The sequence below is a fragment of the Mobula hypostoma genome, chromosome X1, assembly GCF_963921235.1.
Source record: "Mobula hypostoma chromosome X1, sMobHyp1.1, whole genome shotgun sequence".
NCBI classification, from domain to species: Eukaryota; Metazoa; Chordata; class Chondrichthyes; order Myliobatiformes; family Myliobatidae; genus Mobula; species Mobula hypostoma.
In genome coordinates, this window is record NC_086128.1 from 57,884,675 (window position 1) to 57,902,497 (window position 17,823).

The 17,823-nt window shown below is 43.3% G+C and overlaps 1 protein-coding gene across 1 annotated transcript; it reads right to left on the reverse strand.

The window, feature by feature from the left end:
- Window positions 1-8,947: 8,947 nt before the first annotated feature.
- Window positions 8,948-17,613, reverse strand: LOC134340158 (large ribosomal subunit protein uL14). Its single transcript, XM_063037068.1, has 5 exons — window positions 17,543-17,613; window positions 14,451-14,534; window positions 14,067-14,195; window positions 9,843-9,956; window positions 8,948-9,092 (listed from the first exon to the last, which is right to left on the reverse strand). The coding sequence occupies exons 1-5, from the start codon at window positions 17,553-17,555 to the stop codon at window positions 9,010-9,012; spliced, it is 423 nt and encodes a 140-aa protein (XP_062893138.1). The 5' UTR covers window positions 17,556-17,613; the 3' UTR covers window positions 8,948-9,009.
- Window positions 17,614-17,823: the final 210 nt, after the last annotated feature.

The window sequence follows — 17,823 nt, forward strand, 5'->3', positions numbered from 1 at the left end:
AAAGTGGTAAAAAAGGACATTTCATCACTTTGCGCTAAAATTGACTGCTTTTGCACTAATTGTGTTCTTTCATGAAAACAATTATGCTTTACTTGTGAATGCAGTTTATATGTGACTTTGATGAAGTTCAAATACAGTTATTGTTATCAATCGTAGACACGTACACCGCCAAATACAACAGTGTTCCATGTTGCTGTTGCATGTAACTTTTTCATTGCACTCCTGCTCACTTTCAAGACTCTTCATCTCATGTACTTGATATTTATTGCTTATTTCTTATTGGTTGTTTGTACGTCCTGTTGGGGTCATTCTTTCATTGATTCTATTGTCTTTCTTGTATTTACTGTGAATGCCCACAAGAAAATGAATCTCAGGCTTTTATATGGTGATGTATATGTAGTTTGATTATAAATTTACTTTGTACTTTGAACTTTGTGCAGAACACAATAACCTCCACTTTGACTTTAATGCTTTAAAAATAAATCAAAAATAAGACCATGTTTGTGCAAGAAGTTATCTTCCATTGCTGAGATAAGAATAGAGTTCTGCAGATTGCTTCAAGACCCTGATGGTTGTGGGAAAGTAGCTGATCCAGGACCCGATGATGTGGGTTTTCAGGCTTCTGTACCCCCTGCCTTACCATAACATCAAGAAGAGAGCAAGTTTTTTTTTTGCTTGCAACTAAAACCAGGATGAGGGAGCATATCACTCTGGTCCTAACTACTCTGCATTGGAGTCCTGTATCTTTCAGAATGTATTGTAAAGTTCTATTATTTGTTTTTAAAGCTCTCAATGTTCTGGGACCAGAGTACATCACAGAATTGCTTTCATTTGATTGCTGCTTGAGCTCTCAGGTCTTCTTCTGCTGGTCTCTTCAATTTCAACAATCTCCCTCAAACACTAATTGTCAGATCAGCTTTATTGAAGTACGCTCCTAAACTGTGGAGCTCAATATCTAAAAGCATAAGAGGTGCAGACTCAGTTGACACTTTTAAACAACAGCTCATAGCCTATTTATTTAACCTTGCTTTTGGTCCCTGTCTGGAGAGGGACCAGGAACAGCAAAGAAGCGTAAGTATTAGGATCTGCAGTATTAAATTCCCAGTGCTGGTTGTAGGGTTCACGTGGCAGTAGTGCCTATTCTAAAATCCGGAAAACCCCACTGTCGGTTCCTTCTTGTTTTCAACCAACATCACTTATGGAATGTATGGTAATAGAGTGGTTAAATTATGTTTTAGAAAAAAGATGATTTAGCGTTTTATCAGAGCAGATTTCGAAGGGTAGAATGACAGTTTTGTGTTTGGAGGATGATATTAGGAAAGCACAGGTAAATAAAGATTTGATTAAATTATGGAAATTAGCAGTGAGAAAAAGGCGATATGATTTTTTTCTGAGTTTTTTTATTTGGATGGCCAATGCAGGTAAGGCAAGGTAAGATGTATTCTGGCTTCTACGAGATTGAGAATGGGACCCCACAAGGCAGTATTTGTAGCTCTTTATTGTTTAATATTCTGTTTAATGTTGATTTCTCTGAGATGGGTAAATCACTTTTTGAAGATGATGGCGCTTTATGGATCAGAGGAAAGAATCAATTTAACTGTATATAGGATGCAATTAGCGATCAATAAGATTGAACAGTGGGCAAATAGGTGGGGTTTTAAGCTTTCAGTAGCTAAAACACATGTTATATGTTTTTCAAAGAGGATCAATAGATCTACAGTTAATTTGAAATTACATAGTCACGCTCTTGAAGAAGGTCAGTGGTAAGATTTCTTGACATGTGGCTAGATAATAAGTTGACATGGAAGCACCATATCAGTAAGGAGCAAATGTAAAGGGGCATTAAATATCCTTGGATGTCTATGTAGGTATTCTTGGGGTGCTATACAAAAATCTCTGTTGACTATATTTCTTTAATTAGATCGATACTTGATTATGACTCTGATTTATAAATCAGCTTTGTCTTCAAATTGAAAATGTTTGGACGTGATACAAGCTCAGACTATAAGACTGTTGTGGGCGGTAAGGTTATCCCCTGTTTCAGCTTTACTTGTTGAAATACAACAATTACCTTTACAGTTGTGGAGGTTGCAAATCAGAAGCTAAGGGGACGGTGGGGCTAAGAACTTGGGGATTATGGAAAGACCTGTGTGACATAAGGGGAGACACCTTTACGGAATACATCAAACGGTTGGATTGATAGGAACATAGAAACATAGAAAATAGGTGCAGGAGTAGGCCATTCGGCCCTTCGAGCCTGCACCGCCATTTATTATGATCATGGCTGATCATCCAACTCAGAACCCCGCCCCAGCCTTCCCTCCATCCCCCCTGATCCCCGTAGCCACAAGGGCCATATCTAACTCCCTCTTAAATATAGCCAATGAACTGGCCTCAACTGTTTCCTGTGGCAGAGAATTCCACAGATTCACCACTCTCTGTGTGAAGAAGTTTTTCCTAATCTCGGTCCTAAAAGGCTTCCCCTTTATCCTCAAACTGTGACCCCTCGTTCTGGACTTCCCCAACATCGGGAACAATCTTCCTGCATCTAGCCTGTCCAATCCCTTTAGGATTTTATACGTTTCAATCAGATCCCCCCTCAATCTTCTAAATTCCAACGAGTACAAGCCCAGTTCATCCAGTCTTTCTTCATATGAAAGTCCTGCCATCCCAGGAATCAATCTGGTGAACCTTCTTTGTACTCCCTCTATGGCAAGGATGTCTTTCCTCAGATTAGGGGACCAAAACTGCACACAATACTCCAGGTGTGGTCTCACCAAGGCCTTGTACAACTGCAGTAGTACCTCCCTGCTCCTGTACTCGAATCCTCTCGCTATAAATGCCAGCATACCATTTGCCTTTTTCACCGCCTGCTGTACCTGCATGCCCACTTTCAATGACTGGTGTATAATGACACCCAGGTCTCGTTGCACCTCCCCTTTTCCTAATCGGCCACCATTCAGATAATAATCTGTTTTCCTATTTTTGCCACCAAAGTGGATAACTTCACATTTATCCACATTAAATTGCATCTGCCATGAATTTGCCCACTCACCCAACCTATCCAAGTCACTCTGCATCCTCTTAGCATCCTCCTCACAGCTAACACTGCCACACAGCTTCGTGTCATCCGCAAACTTGGAGATGCTGCATTTAATTCCCTCATCCAAGTCATTAATATATATTGTAAACAACTGGGGTCCCAGCACTGAGCCTTGCGGTACCCCACTAGTCACTGCCTGCCATTCTGAAAAGGTCCCGTTTATTCCCACTCTTTGCTTCCTGTCTGCTAACCAATTCTCCATCCACATCAATACCTTACCCCCAATACCGTGTGCTTTAAGTTTGCACACTAATCTCTTGTGTGGGACCTTGTCAAAAGCCTTTTGAAAATCCAAATATACCACATCCACTGGTTCTCCCCTATCCACTCTACTAGTTACATCCTCAGAAAATTCTATGAGATTCGTCAGACATGATTTTCCTTTCACAAATCCATGCTGACTTTGTCCGATGATTTCACTGCTTTCCAAATGTGCTGTTATCACATCTTTGATAACTGACTCCAGCAGTTTCCCCACCACCGACGTTAAGCTAACTGGTCTATAATTCACCGGTTTCTCTGTCCCTCCTTTTTTTAAAAAATGGGGTTACATTAGCCACCCTCCAATCCTCAGGAACTAGTCCAGAATCTAACGAGTTTTGAAAAATTATCATTGATGCATCCACTATTTCTTGGGCTACTTCCTTAAGCACTCTAGGATGCAGACCATCTGGCCCTGGGGATTTATCTGCCTTCAATCCCTTCAATTTACCTAACACCACTTCCCTACTAAAAAGTATTTCGCTCAGTTCCTCCATCTCACTGGACCCTCTGTCCCCTACTATTTCTGGAAGATTATTTATGTCCTCCTTAGTGAAGACAGAACCAAAGTAATTATTCAATTGGTCTGCCATGTCCTTGTTCCCCATAATCAATTCACCTGTTTCTGTCTGTAGGGGACCTACATTTGTTTCCTTTTTACATATCTATAAAAGCTTTTACAGTCAGTTTTTATGTTCCCTGCCAGTTTTCTCTCATAATCTTTTTTCCCCTTCCTAATTAAGCCCTTTGTCCTCCTCTGCTGAACTCCGAATTTCTCCCAGTCCTCAGGTGAGCCACTTTCTCTGGCAAATTTGTATGCTTCTTCTTTGGAATTGATACTATCCCTAATTTCCCTTGTCAGCCACGGGTGCACTACCTTCCTTGATTTATTCTTTTGCCAAACTGGGATGAACAATTGTTGTAGTTCATCCATGGAACCTTTAAATACTTGCCATTGCATATCCAACGTCAATCCTTTAAGTGTCATTTGCCAGTCTATCTTAGCTAATTCACGTCTCATACCTTCAAAGTTACCCCTCTTTAAATTCAGAACCTTTGTTTCTGAATTAACTATGTCACTCTCCATCTTAATGAAGAATTCCACCATATTATGGTCACACTTACCCAAGGGGCCTCTCACGACAAGATTGCTAATTAACCCTTTCTCATTGCTCAAAACTCAGTCCAGAATAGCCTGGTCTCTAGTTGGTTCCTCGACATGTTGGTTCAAAAAACCATCCCGCATACATTCCAAGAAATCCTCTTCCTCAGCACCTTTACCAATTTGGTTCACCCAATCTACATGTAGATTGAAGTCACCCATTATAACTGCTGTTCCTTTATTGCACACATTTCTAATTTCCTGTTTAATACCATCTCCGACCTCACTACTACTGTTAGGTGGCCTGTACACAACTCCCACCAGTGTCTTCTGCCCCTTAGTGTTACGCAGCTCTACCCATATCGATTCCACATCTTCCCGGCTTATGTCCTTCCTTTCTATTGCGTTAATCTCTTCTTTAACCAGCAATGCCACCCCACCTCCCCTTCCTTCATGTCTATCCCTCCTGAATATTGAATATCCCTGAACGTTGAGCTCCCATCCTTGGTCACCCTGGAGCCATGTCTCTGTGATCCCAACTATATCATAATCATTAATAACAACCTGCACTTTCAATTCATCCACCTTATTACGAATGTTCCTTGCATTGACACACAAAGCCTTCAGGCGCTCTTTTACAACTCTCTTAGCCCTTATACAATTACGTTGAGAAGTGTCCCTTTTTAATGCTTGCCCTGGATTTGTCGGCCTGCCACTTTTACTTTTCTCCTTTGTACTTTTTGCTTCTACCCTCACTTTACACCCCTCTGTCTCTCTGCACTGGTTCCCATCCCCGTTGTGAACTAACCTCCTCACGCCTAGCCTCTTTAATTTGATTCCCACCCCCCAACCATTCTAGTTTAAAGTCACCTCAGTAGCCCTCGCTAATCTCCCTGCCAGGATATTGGTCCCCCTGGGATTCAAGTGTAACCTGTCCTTTTTGTACAGGTCACGCCTGCGCCAAAAGAGGTCCCAATGATCCAAAAACTTGAATCCCTGCCCCCTGCTCCAATCCCTCAGCCACGCATTTATCCTCCACCTCATCGCATTCCTACTCTCACTGTCGCGTGGCACAGGCAGTAATCCCGAGATTACTACCTTTGCGGTCCTTTTTCTCAACTCCCTTCCTAGCTCCCTATATTCTCCTTTCAGGACCTCATCCCTTTTCCTACCTATGTCATTGGTACCTATATGTACCACGACCTCTGGCTCCTCACCCTCCCACTTCAGGATATCTTGGACACGATCAGAAATATTCTGGACCCTGGCACCAGGGAGGCAAACTACCATCCGGGTCTCTGGACTGCGTCCACAGAATTGCCTATTTGACCCCCTTACTATCGAGTCCCCTATCACAACTGCCCTCCTCTTCCTTGCCCTACCCTTCTGAGCTACAGGGCCAGACTCTGTGCTGGAGGCACGGCCACTGTCGCTTCCCCCGGGTAAGCTGTCCCCTCCAGCAGTACTCAAACAGGAGTACCTGTTGTTAAGGGGCACCGCCACCGGGGTACTCCCCATCACCTGACTTTTCCCCTTCCCCCTCCTAACCGTGACCCACTTGTCTGCCTCCCGTGGCCCCGGCGTGACCACCTGCCTGCAACTCCTCTCTATCAACTCCTCACTCTCCCTGACCAGATGAAGATTGATGTGAGAAGGGGGTAGGACAAGAAGGGAAGGAACTACGAGGGGTGATTGATAAGTTCATGGCCTAAGGTAGGAGTCAATTTTAGAAAACCTAGCACATTTATTTTTCCTACATTTACACACTTAGTCCAGCAGTCATGGAGCATACGGATCCCTTCTTTGTAGAAGTCGGCATCTTGGACCTCCTGAAAGTGTCCACAGCAGAGGTGATTGATAAGTTTGTGGCCTACAGTAGAAAGAGACAAGTCATTCTGGGGTGTGTAGATTTTGTCATCATTATGAAACAGTTGAACATATTCTTTTACAATGTGAAGCATTCAAGTTTGAAAGAAAGCAAATGCAGGCTGCAGTACTAACTTTGGGGGTTGATAGTTTTCAATTAAAATTTACGAAGTTATGGAAATGACTTTAATTCACAATATTGTCTTTCATTATTTAAAATCAATTGGGTTTTTTGGGGTAATTTAGTTTTCAGTTGATGAATATAGAACAGAAGTCTACAGCACATTACAGGCCCTTGGGCCCACAATGTGGTGCCGACTATGTAACCTACTCTAGAAACTGGCTAGAATTTCCCTAGCGCATAGCCCTCTATTTTTCTAAGCTCCATGTATCTACTATCCAAGAAGCTTTTAAAAGACCCTATTGTATCCGCTTCCACCACCACTGCTGGCAGTGCATTCCATGCACCCACTACTCTCTATGTGGATAAACTTACCCCCAACATCCCCTTGGTACCTATTGCCAAGCACCTTAAAACTATGCCCCTTGTGTTTGCCATTTCAGCCCTGGGCCAAAGCCTCTGACTATCCCACAATCAATACCTCTCATCATCTTGTACACCTCTATCAGGTCTCCTCTCATCCTCCGTTACTCCAAGGAGAAAAGGCCAAGTTCACTCAAACTATTCTCGTAAGGTACGCCCTCCAATCTAGGCAATATCCTTGTAAATCTCCTCTGCACTCTCTCTATAGTATTCACATCCTTCCTGTCGTGAAGTGACCGGCACTGAACACAGTACTCCAAGTGCGGTCCAATATAGCTCTAACATTATCTCATGGCTCTTGAACTCAATCCCATGGTTGAGGAATTCCCACACACCATACGCCTTAACAACACTGATGAAGAACTAGTGGAGGTTATAATTCCCAACTCTATACCCCACACTCCAGTCCAGTTGGTGGCAGTAATGAACCTATAATTTGGACTCAACCTTCATTAACCATAGAACAATTACAGCATGGAAACTCGGCCATCTTGGCCCTTCTAGTCCGTGCCGAAAAGCCAGAGGAAGAAGGGTTCAAACACTACTTAATATCATTAAGAATGTAAAGAGTTTAGCACTTTTTTGTATGTAGCTTTTATCAAGAACAAAGTTCATTTTTTGAAATAAAGCTGATTCATTCCCAGCACTATCTGTAATGTTTGTCAGGAATTCAGCATAGGTACAGCATCTCTGCTGAAATCTAGAACAAAGAGAAGCCTGGAGGAACATCAGGTAGTATTTGTGGACGGGGGAGGAGGAGGAGGGAAGTTTAATGTTTCCGGTTTCTGGTCTTTATCTGGAATGGGTTCATCTGAGAATTTGTTTTTCGAATCAAGTCCACTACAGGTAAAGCCCTCCCCACCATTGACCACAACCACTAGGAGCGCTGTCACAGGCCAGCAGCATCCATGATCAAAGACCCCCACTTTCCAGGTTATATTCTCTTCTCACTGCTGCCATCAGGAAGGTACAGATGACTCAGGACTTGCATCACCAGGTTCAGGAACAGTCATTACCCCTGAAATATCAAGCTCCTGAACCAGAGTGGATATTTTCACTCAACCTCACTTGCCAGCTCACTGAATTTTTCGCACAACCCAAACACTTTTGGTCTCCACTCAAGCTGGTAAAACCTGAGGTGCTGGCGTAGCCAAGCATACGCATTTATCACTTGCCAGTAACTTTCAGGCTATTCTAATGGTGTTTACTATTGTGGCTTTCTGAAGGTTCACATGGATATTGCTGTGGCCCAAATTGTTTAATGCTATGTGGTGAATTTGGTGAAGTTGTAGGCATTGCTATTAGGACAATGTTCCAAAGTCTTTCAATTTCCTCTTAACCCAGCATTTTCTGTTGTTTTTCACTGATTGATTTCTGTAAGTTATGTATGTTTGGGATGACTATTAAGTTGATCTTGCTTGTTTATCCTGCATTATTATAACCAGTTATCATGGATTATCTTATCTGTAATAATGCATCAGCCATAATGTAATTTACAGCTGACTCCGAAACTGGCTCAGGCTTGTATTATCTTTTGTATTTGGAGTTTGTTGTCTTGCACATTTGGTTGTTTGTTCATCTTGTTCGGTGTGGTCTTTCATTGATTTGTTGCATTTATTGGACTTGCTGAGTATGTCTGTAAGAAAATGAATCTTAGGGCTGTTTATGGTGACATATGTACTTTACCTTGAACTTTTAAGCTGTGTCTAGTATGACATGCATAACTACAGGAAGCTTGTAGCAGCATCAGACAGGTAGATACAGACAATACACAAAATATTAATTATACCAGAAAGCAAAGACAAGGAGTGCATTTCATCACTACTTAAATTAACTATTTTTGTCCAAGTTGTGTTCTTTCTTGAAGACAATTGTTTTACTTGTGAATGCAGCTCACATGTTGTGCCTGTGATCATTCAACTGTAACAATGTACATCACGCAATGCCAGAATGTTCCTTTCGCAAGTTTTTCATTGCACACCCGAGCTCACTTAAGACTTTTCATCTGATGTACTTTATATTTAACTTCTACTTACAGAACACTGTAAATAAAACTCAAATAAACCAGTAATCGTGTTTCCAGATGGGTAAAAATTTATTGAATTGTATTGACAGCTTAAACCTTTACAGTTCTTATGCAATGCTTCCAGCATTGGAAGCAATCCTGGGCCAAAGATCTGCACATTCCTTGGCAACTGGGCCTGTGATTGCAGAGCCTAGAAATGAAAACAGAACAATGATCAGGAAGAGAACAGGGAAATGACAAACCAAACACTCATTTCCACAGGGCCAAGAATGGAAGCGGACAAGCCACATTAAAATTGCGTTAGGTTCACACCTGCAGCACCACGAACGCAATTGATGACCACATCTACATGATGCTGCAGAAAAGATCAACAGCAGCAGAACCAATAGGACAAATTCAACTGGTTACAAGCTGTTGCTAGTTCTCCACTCAGATTAAAACTTTAGGGGTGATTGGATAGAACCCACTTCCCTTTCTATTTTTGCTAGAAGTGGAAGCCAAAAGAAATACAATCCTCCAATGAAACCAGCTGAGAAGCCGAGAATCTTTACGTAAATTGATTGTAACACTGAATTAACTCATTTTAGCAGCGCCAACCCAAATGTCTCAGGTTTACCGATGTGGGAAAGTGACTCTACAGAAAATGTCACATAACTGATTGAGATTAAACAGCACATGGCAGCTGCCACCTCACCCAAAAGCTATGTGTTCCTTTGCCTCCCCTCGACAACTCACTGAGCCACTGAGAACAGACAAAGCAAGTGCTTTTTAAGGAGGAAATGAACAAGCTGACAGATCCAACATTATGATCTGTAATGGAAAAGTCATTGCAAAAAGTGGTTCTATGCTGACGGGCAGGATATTCCACAAATTCAAGCTAGGCTTTAAACATTAGCTTCAAATTTGCTGCAAAGGGCCAATTCCAACCCAGTTACCATACCTTTCATTTCTCCTTTGTTATTTACTATCACTCCTGCATTGTCTTCAAAGTAAAGGAACACCCCATCTTTTCTCCGATACGCTTTCCGCTGCCGTATCACCACTGCTGGATGCACTGTAATACAACCACATGAAAATACAAGTGTAAAATTGATACTGCATCGCAACAAACATTCTTTGTTCTTGCCTGCGCCTGTTGACCAATCTTATTTTCACCCCACAAATGCTGGCTCAGTTTATAGTCTCAAAACATCTGCAGCTATTATTGCCTGGGTCAGGCAAGCTAGTACACAACACAATCAACCACAAAATCCTAGACTCAGTACAAGTTTCCCCAAATCGGCCATGCTTGGCTTGGGTGCTGACAAACGACAATAGTGTAATGCTTACAATTTTCATGTCTAAATATGAAAGAACATAACAAAAGAGACAAGAAATAGGAGCAAGAGTAGGCCAACTGGACCATCAAGCCTGCTCCACCATTTAACAAGATCAAGGCTGATCTGACCATGGCCACATCTTTCACCCTCAATTCCCCTAAAATCTATCCAACCTTGTCTTAAATACAATTACTGAGTTAGACTCCAATGCTTCATTGGGCAGAGAATTTCAGATTCATCACTCTCTGGGAAAAGCAGTTCCTCATCTCTGTCCTAAATTTACTCCCTCCAATCTTGAGGCTGTGTCCCCTAGTTCTAGTCTCACCTATCAGCGGAAACAACTTTCCTGCCTCTGTCTTATCCATTCCTTTCACAATATTTTTTTTTACAAGATCTCCTCTCATCCTTCTGAATTCCAGTGAGTACAGTCCCAGGCTCTACTCATACTCTAACCCTCTCATCTCTAGGATCAACTGGTGAGCCTACTCTGCCCCAGCTCCTCAGCCAGAAAATACTTCAATTAAGGAGACCAGAACTGCACACAGTACTCCAGAAACAGCCTCACCAGTAAATTCCACATCCCATTCCCATTCTGACATGTCTATCCACGGCCTCCTCTACTGTCAAGATGAAGCCACACTCAGGTTGGAGGAACAACACCTTATATTCCGTCTGGGTAGCCTCCAACCTGATGGCATGAACATCGACTTCTCTAACTTCCGCTAAGGCCCCACCTCCCCCTCGTACCCCATCTGTTACTCATTTTTATGCACACATTCTCTCTCTCTCCTTTTTCTCCCTCTGTCCCTCTGAATATACCTCTTGCCCATCCTCTGGGCCCCCCCCCCTTGTCTTTCTTCCCGGACCTCCTGTCCCATGATCCTCTCGTATCCCCTTTTGCCTGTCACCTGTCCAGCTCTTGGCTCTATCCCTCCCCCTCCTGTCTTCTCCTATCATTTGGATCTCCCCCTCCCCCTCCAACTTTCAAATCCCTTACTCACTCTTCCTTCAGTTAGTCCTGACGAAGGGTCTCGGCCTGAAACGTCGACTGCGCCTCTTCCTATAGATGCTGCCTGGCCTGCTGCGTTCACCAGCAACTTTGATGTGTGTCACCAGTACCCTGCACAGTTGCAGCATAACTTCCCTACTCTTACATTCAATCCCTCTAGCAATGAAGGTCTAAATTCCATTTGCCTCTTGACAGCCTGCTGCACCTGTAAAGCAACCTTCTGCGATCTTTTACTATTTAAATAATCTGATCTTCCATTTTCCCTTCCAAAGTGGATGACCTTGAATTTACCAGCATTGTACTCCAGCTGCCCCCTAACTTAACCTATCTATATATCTCTTTGCAGACTCAATATCCTCTGCACAATTTGCTCTTCAGCTCAATTTAGTGTCATCAGCAAACTTAGATACATTACACTCTGTCCCCTCTTCCAGAGACTAAAAAGTTGGATGCACTGCTACCTCACGTTTCTTAATGGCCCAAAGAGGGCATAGCCTCAGATCAGGACATCATGACAGAACAGAGTAGGAGGAATTTCTTTAGCTAGACGGCGGTAAATCTGTGGAATTCATTGCCAGATGCAGTGGAGGTGGTAGATGAAATAAAAGGGTTGACCATTTTCTAAATGGAGAGAAAATACTAAAAATTAAGACACAAAGGACGTGGGTGTCCTTGTGCAGGATTCCCTAAAGGTTAATTTGCAGGTTGAGTCTGTGTTGAGGAAGGCAAATGCAATGTTAGCATTAATTTCAAGAGGACTAGAATATAAAAGCAAGAGGCAATGCTGAGACTATATAAAGCACCAGTGAGGCCTCACTTGGGAGTATTATGAACAGTTTTGGGTCCCTTATCTTACGAAAGATGAGCTGAATGAAACTGGAGAGGGTTCGGAGGAGGTTCATGAAAAACATTCCAGGATTGAATGGCTTGTATATGAAGGTGGCAAGAGTCCAAGAACAGAACAGAATAGAGGGACGTCCTTTCAGAACAGGGGCGAGGAGGAGCAACTTTAGCCAGAATGTGGATCTGTGGAGGTCAAGCCTACATGTATATTTAAGACAGAGGTTGATTATTGATTGGTCGGGGCATGAAGTGATATGCGGAGAAATAGGAGATCGGGGAAGAGAGGAACATTGGATCAGCCACGCTGAAATGGAGGCACAGACTTGATGGACTAAAAGCCTAATTCCACTGCTACACCTCGTGGTTTTGATCACAAAAGCTGTAGTCCAAGACCACAACCTTCCAGCCCTCCGTCAGAAGGAAGTGTAACTGATGACAAAGGGAACTGTGGCAATTCAAGTTGTTTTGTGATGTGGTTTGTATCAACTAAAATGGGCTCAATCACATGGAAGTATTTGTGCAATCCTGCTATATGTAAATTGGCTGCTACTGGCTTCTCTTCAATACAACAGCAACTAAACGTCAAATGCACCCTGCAATGTCCCCCGGTTGCGGAAGTGTTACATTAACGCAGATCTTTGCACCAACTGTTCCATTGCCGATTGAGGATATACAGCACAATGCATCTGCAATCTCACCCTAAAGCAATGAATTACTTTCCCCATCCTCGACAACTCACCAAAGCCAAAGAATAGACTATGCAAGTGCTTTTAGGATGGTGACTGCGCACACTGCGAGTGAGCACACAAAATAAAAGGACATTGTTAAGTTAAACTTGAGCAGAACAGTTAATGGCAGGGCCCGGAGAACAAGGTCTGGGGGTGCACAGTCCCTTAAAGTGATAACAGCAAACAGCGTGCTGAAGAAGGCACATGGTACACTCACTTTCAGTCAGGACAATGTGTACTAGAGTTGGACATCAAGTTGCAGGTGCAAAAGACATTAAGAGCACATTTGAGATTAAGTTAGAGGGCACAGAAAACTTTCTCAACAGAACTGCCGGAACTGGGAGCGTTGAGTAGCGAGGAGGCGAGAGAATCAATTTGCCTGCGTGAAGGAGGCCAAAGTGCAAGCGTAACCATAGAGAAGTTGATAAAATTATGAGGGGCATAGGATAAGAGACTAAACTAGAGGGCACAGGATTATTGTGGGAGGGGAAAGACTTAAAGGGGACCCCAGGGCAGCTTTTCCCCTACAGAGCACGGTGGGTAGATGGAAAGAGCTGGCACATGAAGTAGTACAGGCAGATACATTTATAATACTTTTTAAAATTCCATAGATATTGCCTGACCTGCGAAGTTCCTCCTGCATTTAGTGTGTGCTGCTCCGTATAGGAAAGGATTAGTATGTGGGACAAACACAGGTAAATTGGACTAACTCAGGTCAGCACCATGGTTGACATAAGAATTGTTGTCCAAACGAATTCCAAGTCATTTGTTAAGAAGCTAACTTGTTCCTCAAGGTCTGACTTGAGAACTGTCTTCAAGGTTCCAAACCACAAAAAAACACCACCTATGCAACCCCAGGACACGCCAAACACATCTAGACGCTGAATTGTAAACACTAAGCTTTTTTCACCCTAAATATTTGTCAATTTTAACCCTCAACTTACAGGGGACCGGGAACAATGTCAGACAATTTAAAAGAACATACTCCAACACAAATCACACACTCCTGTAATATCCAGTATCTGAAATGGCTACTCAGAAATGATCTCCATGATTCTTGAAGTCATCCTACCATACAATAACAAACCCCTTCTTTATTTCCCAACAAGCTAAGTTGGTGGCTTGAAAATGAACAAATTGACATTCCGGATCACTTGTTGGAAAGACAACTCAACTACAATACTGCTTCATTCCTCGCATAATCTGCTGACTTACTTACTAGCATGGTGCAACATCCTCTTGATTCCAACTTGGAGGTTACTCACCCTTTTTCCTGAGCTCTGGTTTGCCTTTCTTCACAGTAGCCATGACCATGTCTCCAACACCAGCAGCTGGCAACCTGTTCAACCGGCCTTTAATCCCCTTGACAGAGATGATGTACAGATTCTTGGCACCTGAAACCAGTCAATAATCTGATGAAACACACTGCTTTGCAATAACCATCATCGAAAATCAAATCTGCAGCTTCAGTACTTTATGCCCGTATGGTTCAAAATGACCAAATAGTCTCTGCATTAAGATAGTTAATATAATCACTAATAAAATAATGTGCGTAATGCTAAATATACTTTTTATACTATTCTACCCCATAAAAAATAATTCAGAGATTGCTCGCTGCTCCTTGTACCCGACAGTCAAAAGAACTTTACCCGTATTATCGGCGCAGTTGATCACAGCCCCCACGGGAAGACCGAGGGAGATGCGAAACTTCGCTCCGGATGACCCGCCACGACCTGCAACAAACCAAAACAAGGTTTTAAGTGATGAGTGAAAGATTTGACAATGGGCAGACGATAACCAGCTGCAAAAATTACTGCTTGGCCAGTTGGTCTTTCACACCCGACTCATCTTGGATCTAAGTGCCACTTCCCTGCACTAACTAACATTCCTCAATTTTAATACCTACAATCATTGGCTTCTCTCCAAGGGCTGTGGAGGTTCAAGAACATCCGCTGAAGAAATTTCCAGCACAGCCTGAGACAGACCATCAACCAGTGGAAATGTCAAAATAGCACCTACACTGAGATCATATTTATTCTACATGCTAGAATGTAATGCCCCAATCCACTGCTCACATGAACAACCACTGCCCACTTAACCCCGGGTTCAGCCTGGTGCATTGGGTTCCGTTCTGATCACCTCATTATAGGAAGGATGTGGAATCTTTACAGGGTGCAGAAGAGATTTACCAGGCTGTTGCCTCAATTAGAGAGCATGTCTTATGAGTATAGGTTGAGCAAGTCAGGGCTTCTCTCTTTGGAGCAAAGTATCAGAGGTGGGCTTGATGATAAGACTTCTTTCCCTAGCTGGAAATAGCTAATATAAGGGGCCAAAATTTTTAAGGTGATGAGGCAAAGACCTTGAAGGAGACTAGTGTTGAAATTGCAGGGGCCCTGGATCTATGGGTGAGGTGCCGGAGGTTTAGAGGATAGCTCATGTTGTTCCGTTGTTTAAAAAAGGCTCTAAAAGTAATCCGGGAATTTATAGGCAGGTAAGTTTGACATCAGTAGTAGGTAAGTTATTGGAAGGAGTACTGAGAGATAGGATCTACAAGTATTTGGATGGACAGGGACTTATTAGGGAGAGTCAACATGGCTTTGTGCGTGGTAGGTCATGTTTAACCAATCTATTTGTTTTTCGAGGAGGTTACCAGGAAAGTGGATGAAGGGAAGGCAGTGGATATTGTCTACACGGACTTCAGTAAGGCCTTTGACAAGGTCCCGCATGGGAGGTTAGTTAGGAAGAATCAGTCGCTGGGTATACATGGAGAGGTAGTAAATTGGATTAGACATTTGCTCAATGGAAGAAGCCAGAGAGTGGTAGTAGAGGACTGCTTCTCTGAGTGGAGGCCTGTGACTAGTGGTGTGCCACAGGGATCAGTGCTTGATCCATTGTTATTTGTCATCTATATCAATGATCTGGATGATAATGTGGTAGATTGGATCAGCAAATTTGCTGATGATACAAAGACTGGAGGTGTAGTGGACAGTGAGGAAGGTTTTCAAAGCTTGCAGAGGGATTTGGACTAGCTGGAAAAATGGCAGATGGAGTTTAATAGAGATAAGTGTGAGGTATTGCACTTTGGAAGGACAAACCAAGGCAGAACATACAGGGTTAATGGTAAGGCACTGAGGAGTGCAGTAGAACAGAGGGATCTGGGAATACAGATACAAAATTCCCTAAAAGTGGAGTCCAAGGTAGATAGGGTCGTAAAGCGAGCTTTTGGTACATTGGCTTTTATAAATCAAAGTATTAAGTATAAGAGTTGGAATGTTATGGTGAGGTTGTATAGGCGTTGGTGAGACCGAATTTGGAGTATTGTGTGCAGTTTTGGTCACCAAATTACAGGAAGGATATTAATAAGGTTGAAAGAGTGCAGAGAAGGTTTACAAGGATGTTGCCGGGACTTGAAAAACTGGGTTACAGAGGAAGGTTAGAACTTTATTCCCTGGAGCGTAGAAGAATGAGGGGAGATTTGATAGAGGCATATAAAATTATGATGGGTATAGATAGAGTGAATGCAAGCAGGCTTTTTCCACTGAGGCTAAGGGAGAAAAAAAAAATCAGAGGACATGGGTTAAGGGGGGGAAAGTTTAAAGGGAACATGGGGTGGGCTTCTTCACACAGATTAAGTGGTAAATGCGGGCTCACTTTTAGCATTTAAGAAAAACTTGGACAGGTACATGGATGAAAGGTGTATGGAGGGATATGGTCCAGGTGCAGGTCAGAGGGACTAGGCAGAAAAATGGTTTGGCACAGCCATGGGCCAAAAGGCCCGTTTCTGTGCTGTAAGGTTCTATGGTGCTATAAGGATGGTGGGGGCGGTGGGTGACAGAAGTAGTGTTTTCATGTACACTGTGATGCAGATACATTTGGGAGATTTAAGACACACAATTGTAGGGCTTCTTGGGAGGGAAGGGTTAGATTGATCCAGAGTAGGTTAATGGGTCAATGGAAGACTGTGTGCCAAAGAGCCTGTATTGTTTAATTAAAAGCAGATATACTCAAGTTCATCGTAAACCCAAGCTGGAATTTGTCTGCTGCTTCAGCCCTGTACATATTACTGAATACAGTTATTGGAACCTACAGCAACTGTGGGGAGGTGGGGACTGTCAATGCTTCAGGTTGAAACCCTGTACCACTCAAGATCCACCAGATCATTTACAGCCTCTGTGCAGTGCTCTGGATCATTTTATTTACTTCCACTGACAGTGGCTCCACAGAACAGAGGCACCCCAATACAAGGTGCATAGAAAATATAGAAGAACCCACTGAGAAATTACCTTCAACATTTCAATGTAATTGAAAGAGGGCCTTAAAAGCTGTTCACTTTTGACACTAGTTTACTTTGCCCACAACGTGCTCCACAGCTAACATGTTCAACAACCAGCGCGTCTGGGGACCTAGAGCTTTCCTCCCCTCCTCACCAACACCTCTACCCAGATCAACGTCTCCATAGCCCGGGCTCAAGTAAAGGCCCGATTCCCCAGAAACAGCCAGAGTACTTAGCTGGGCGGCGGGGAGGAGCGCCGTCTCCGCGCCAGGCCACTCTAACATGGCCGTCACCCGATACACAACCCCGCGCCCCGGCTACACATCTAAAATCCAGCGGTGATCTACAAATACCCCAGTGACAAGACGGGCGTAAGGTTACACAGATAACCCGAACAGGAACCAGCGCGTCCTACCTACCAGGAGTGAGGATGGCAGCGGATAACGCCGCTCCCCTCCTCCCGCTTACCTCTCTTCGACATTGTGGCACAGGGAGAGAGGCCAGGCGCCTTGGATTATGGGATATATCGACGGGCCGCGCGCCGTGCGATGACGCCAATGCGCAGCTGAACGTGTCACCAATGAGATCATTGGCCCGTATCACGTGCGACCAGGAACTGCGAGGAAGCGGAAGTATTTGGAACTGCAGTGTTGAATTCCCAATGCTGGTTGTAGTTCGAAAGTGTTAACAGTACTGAATGTCATTAAGAATCTAAAGAGTTTAGCACTTTTTATTGTAGATTTTGTTTA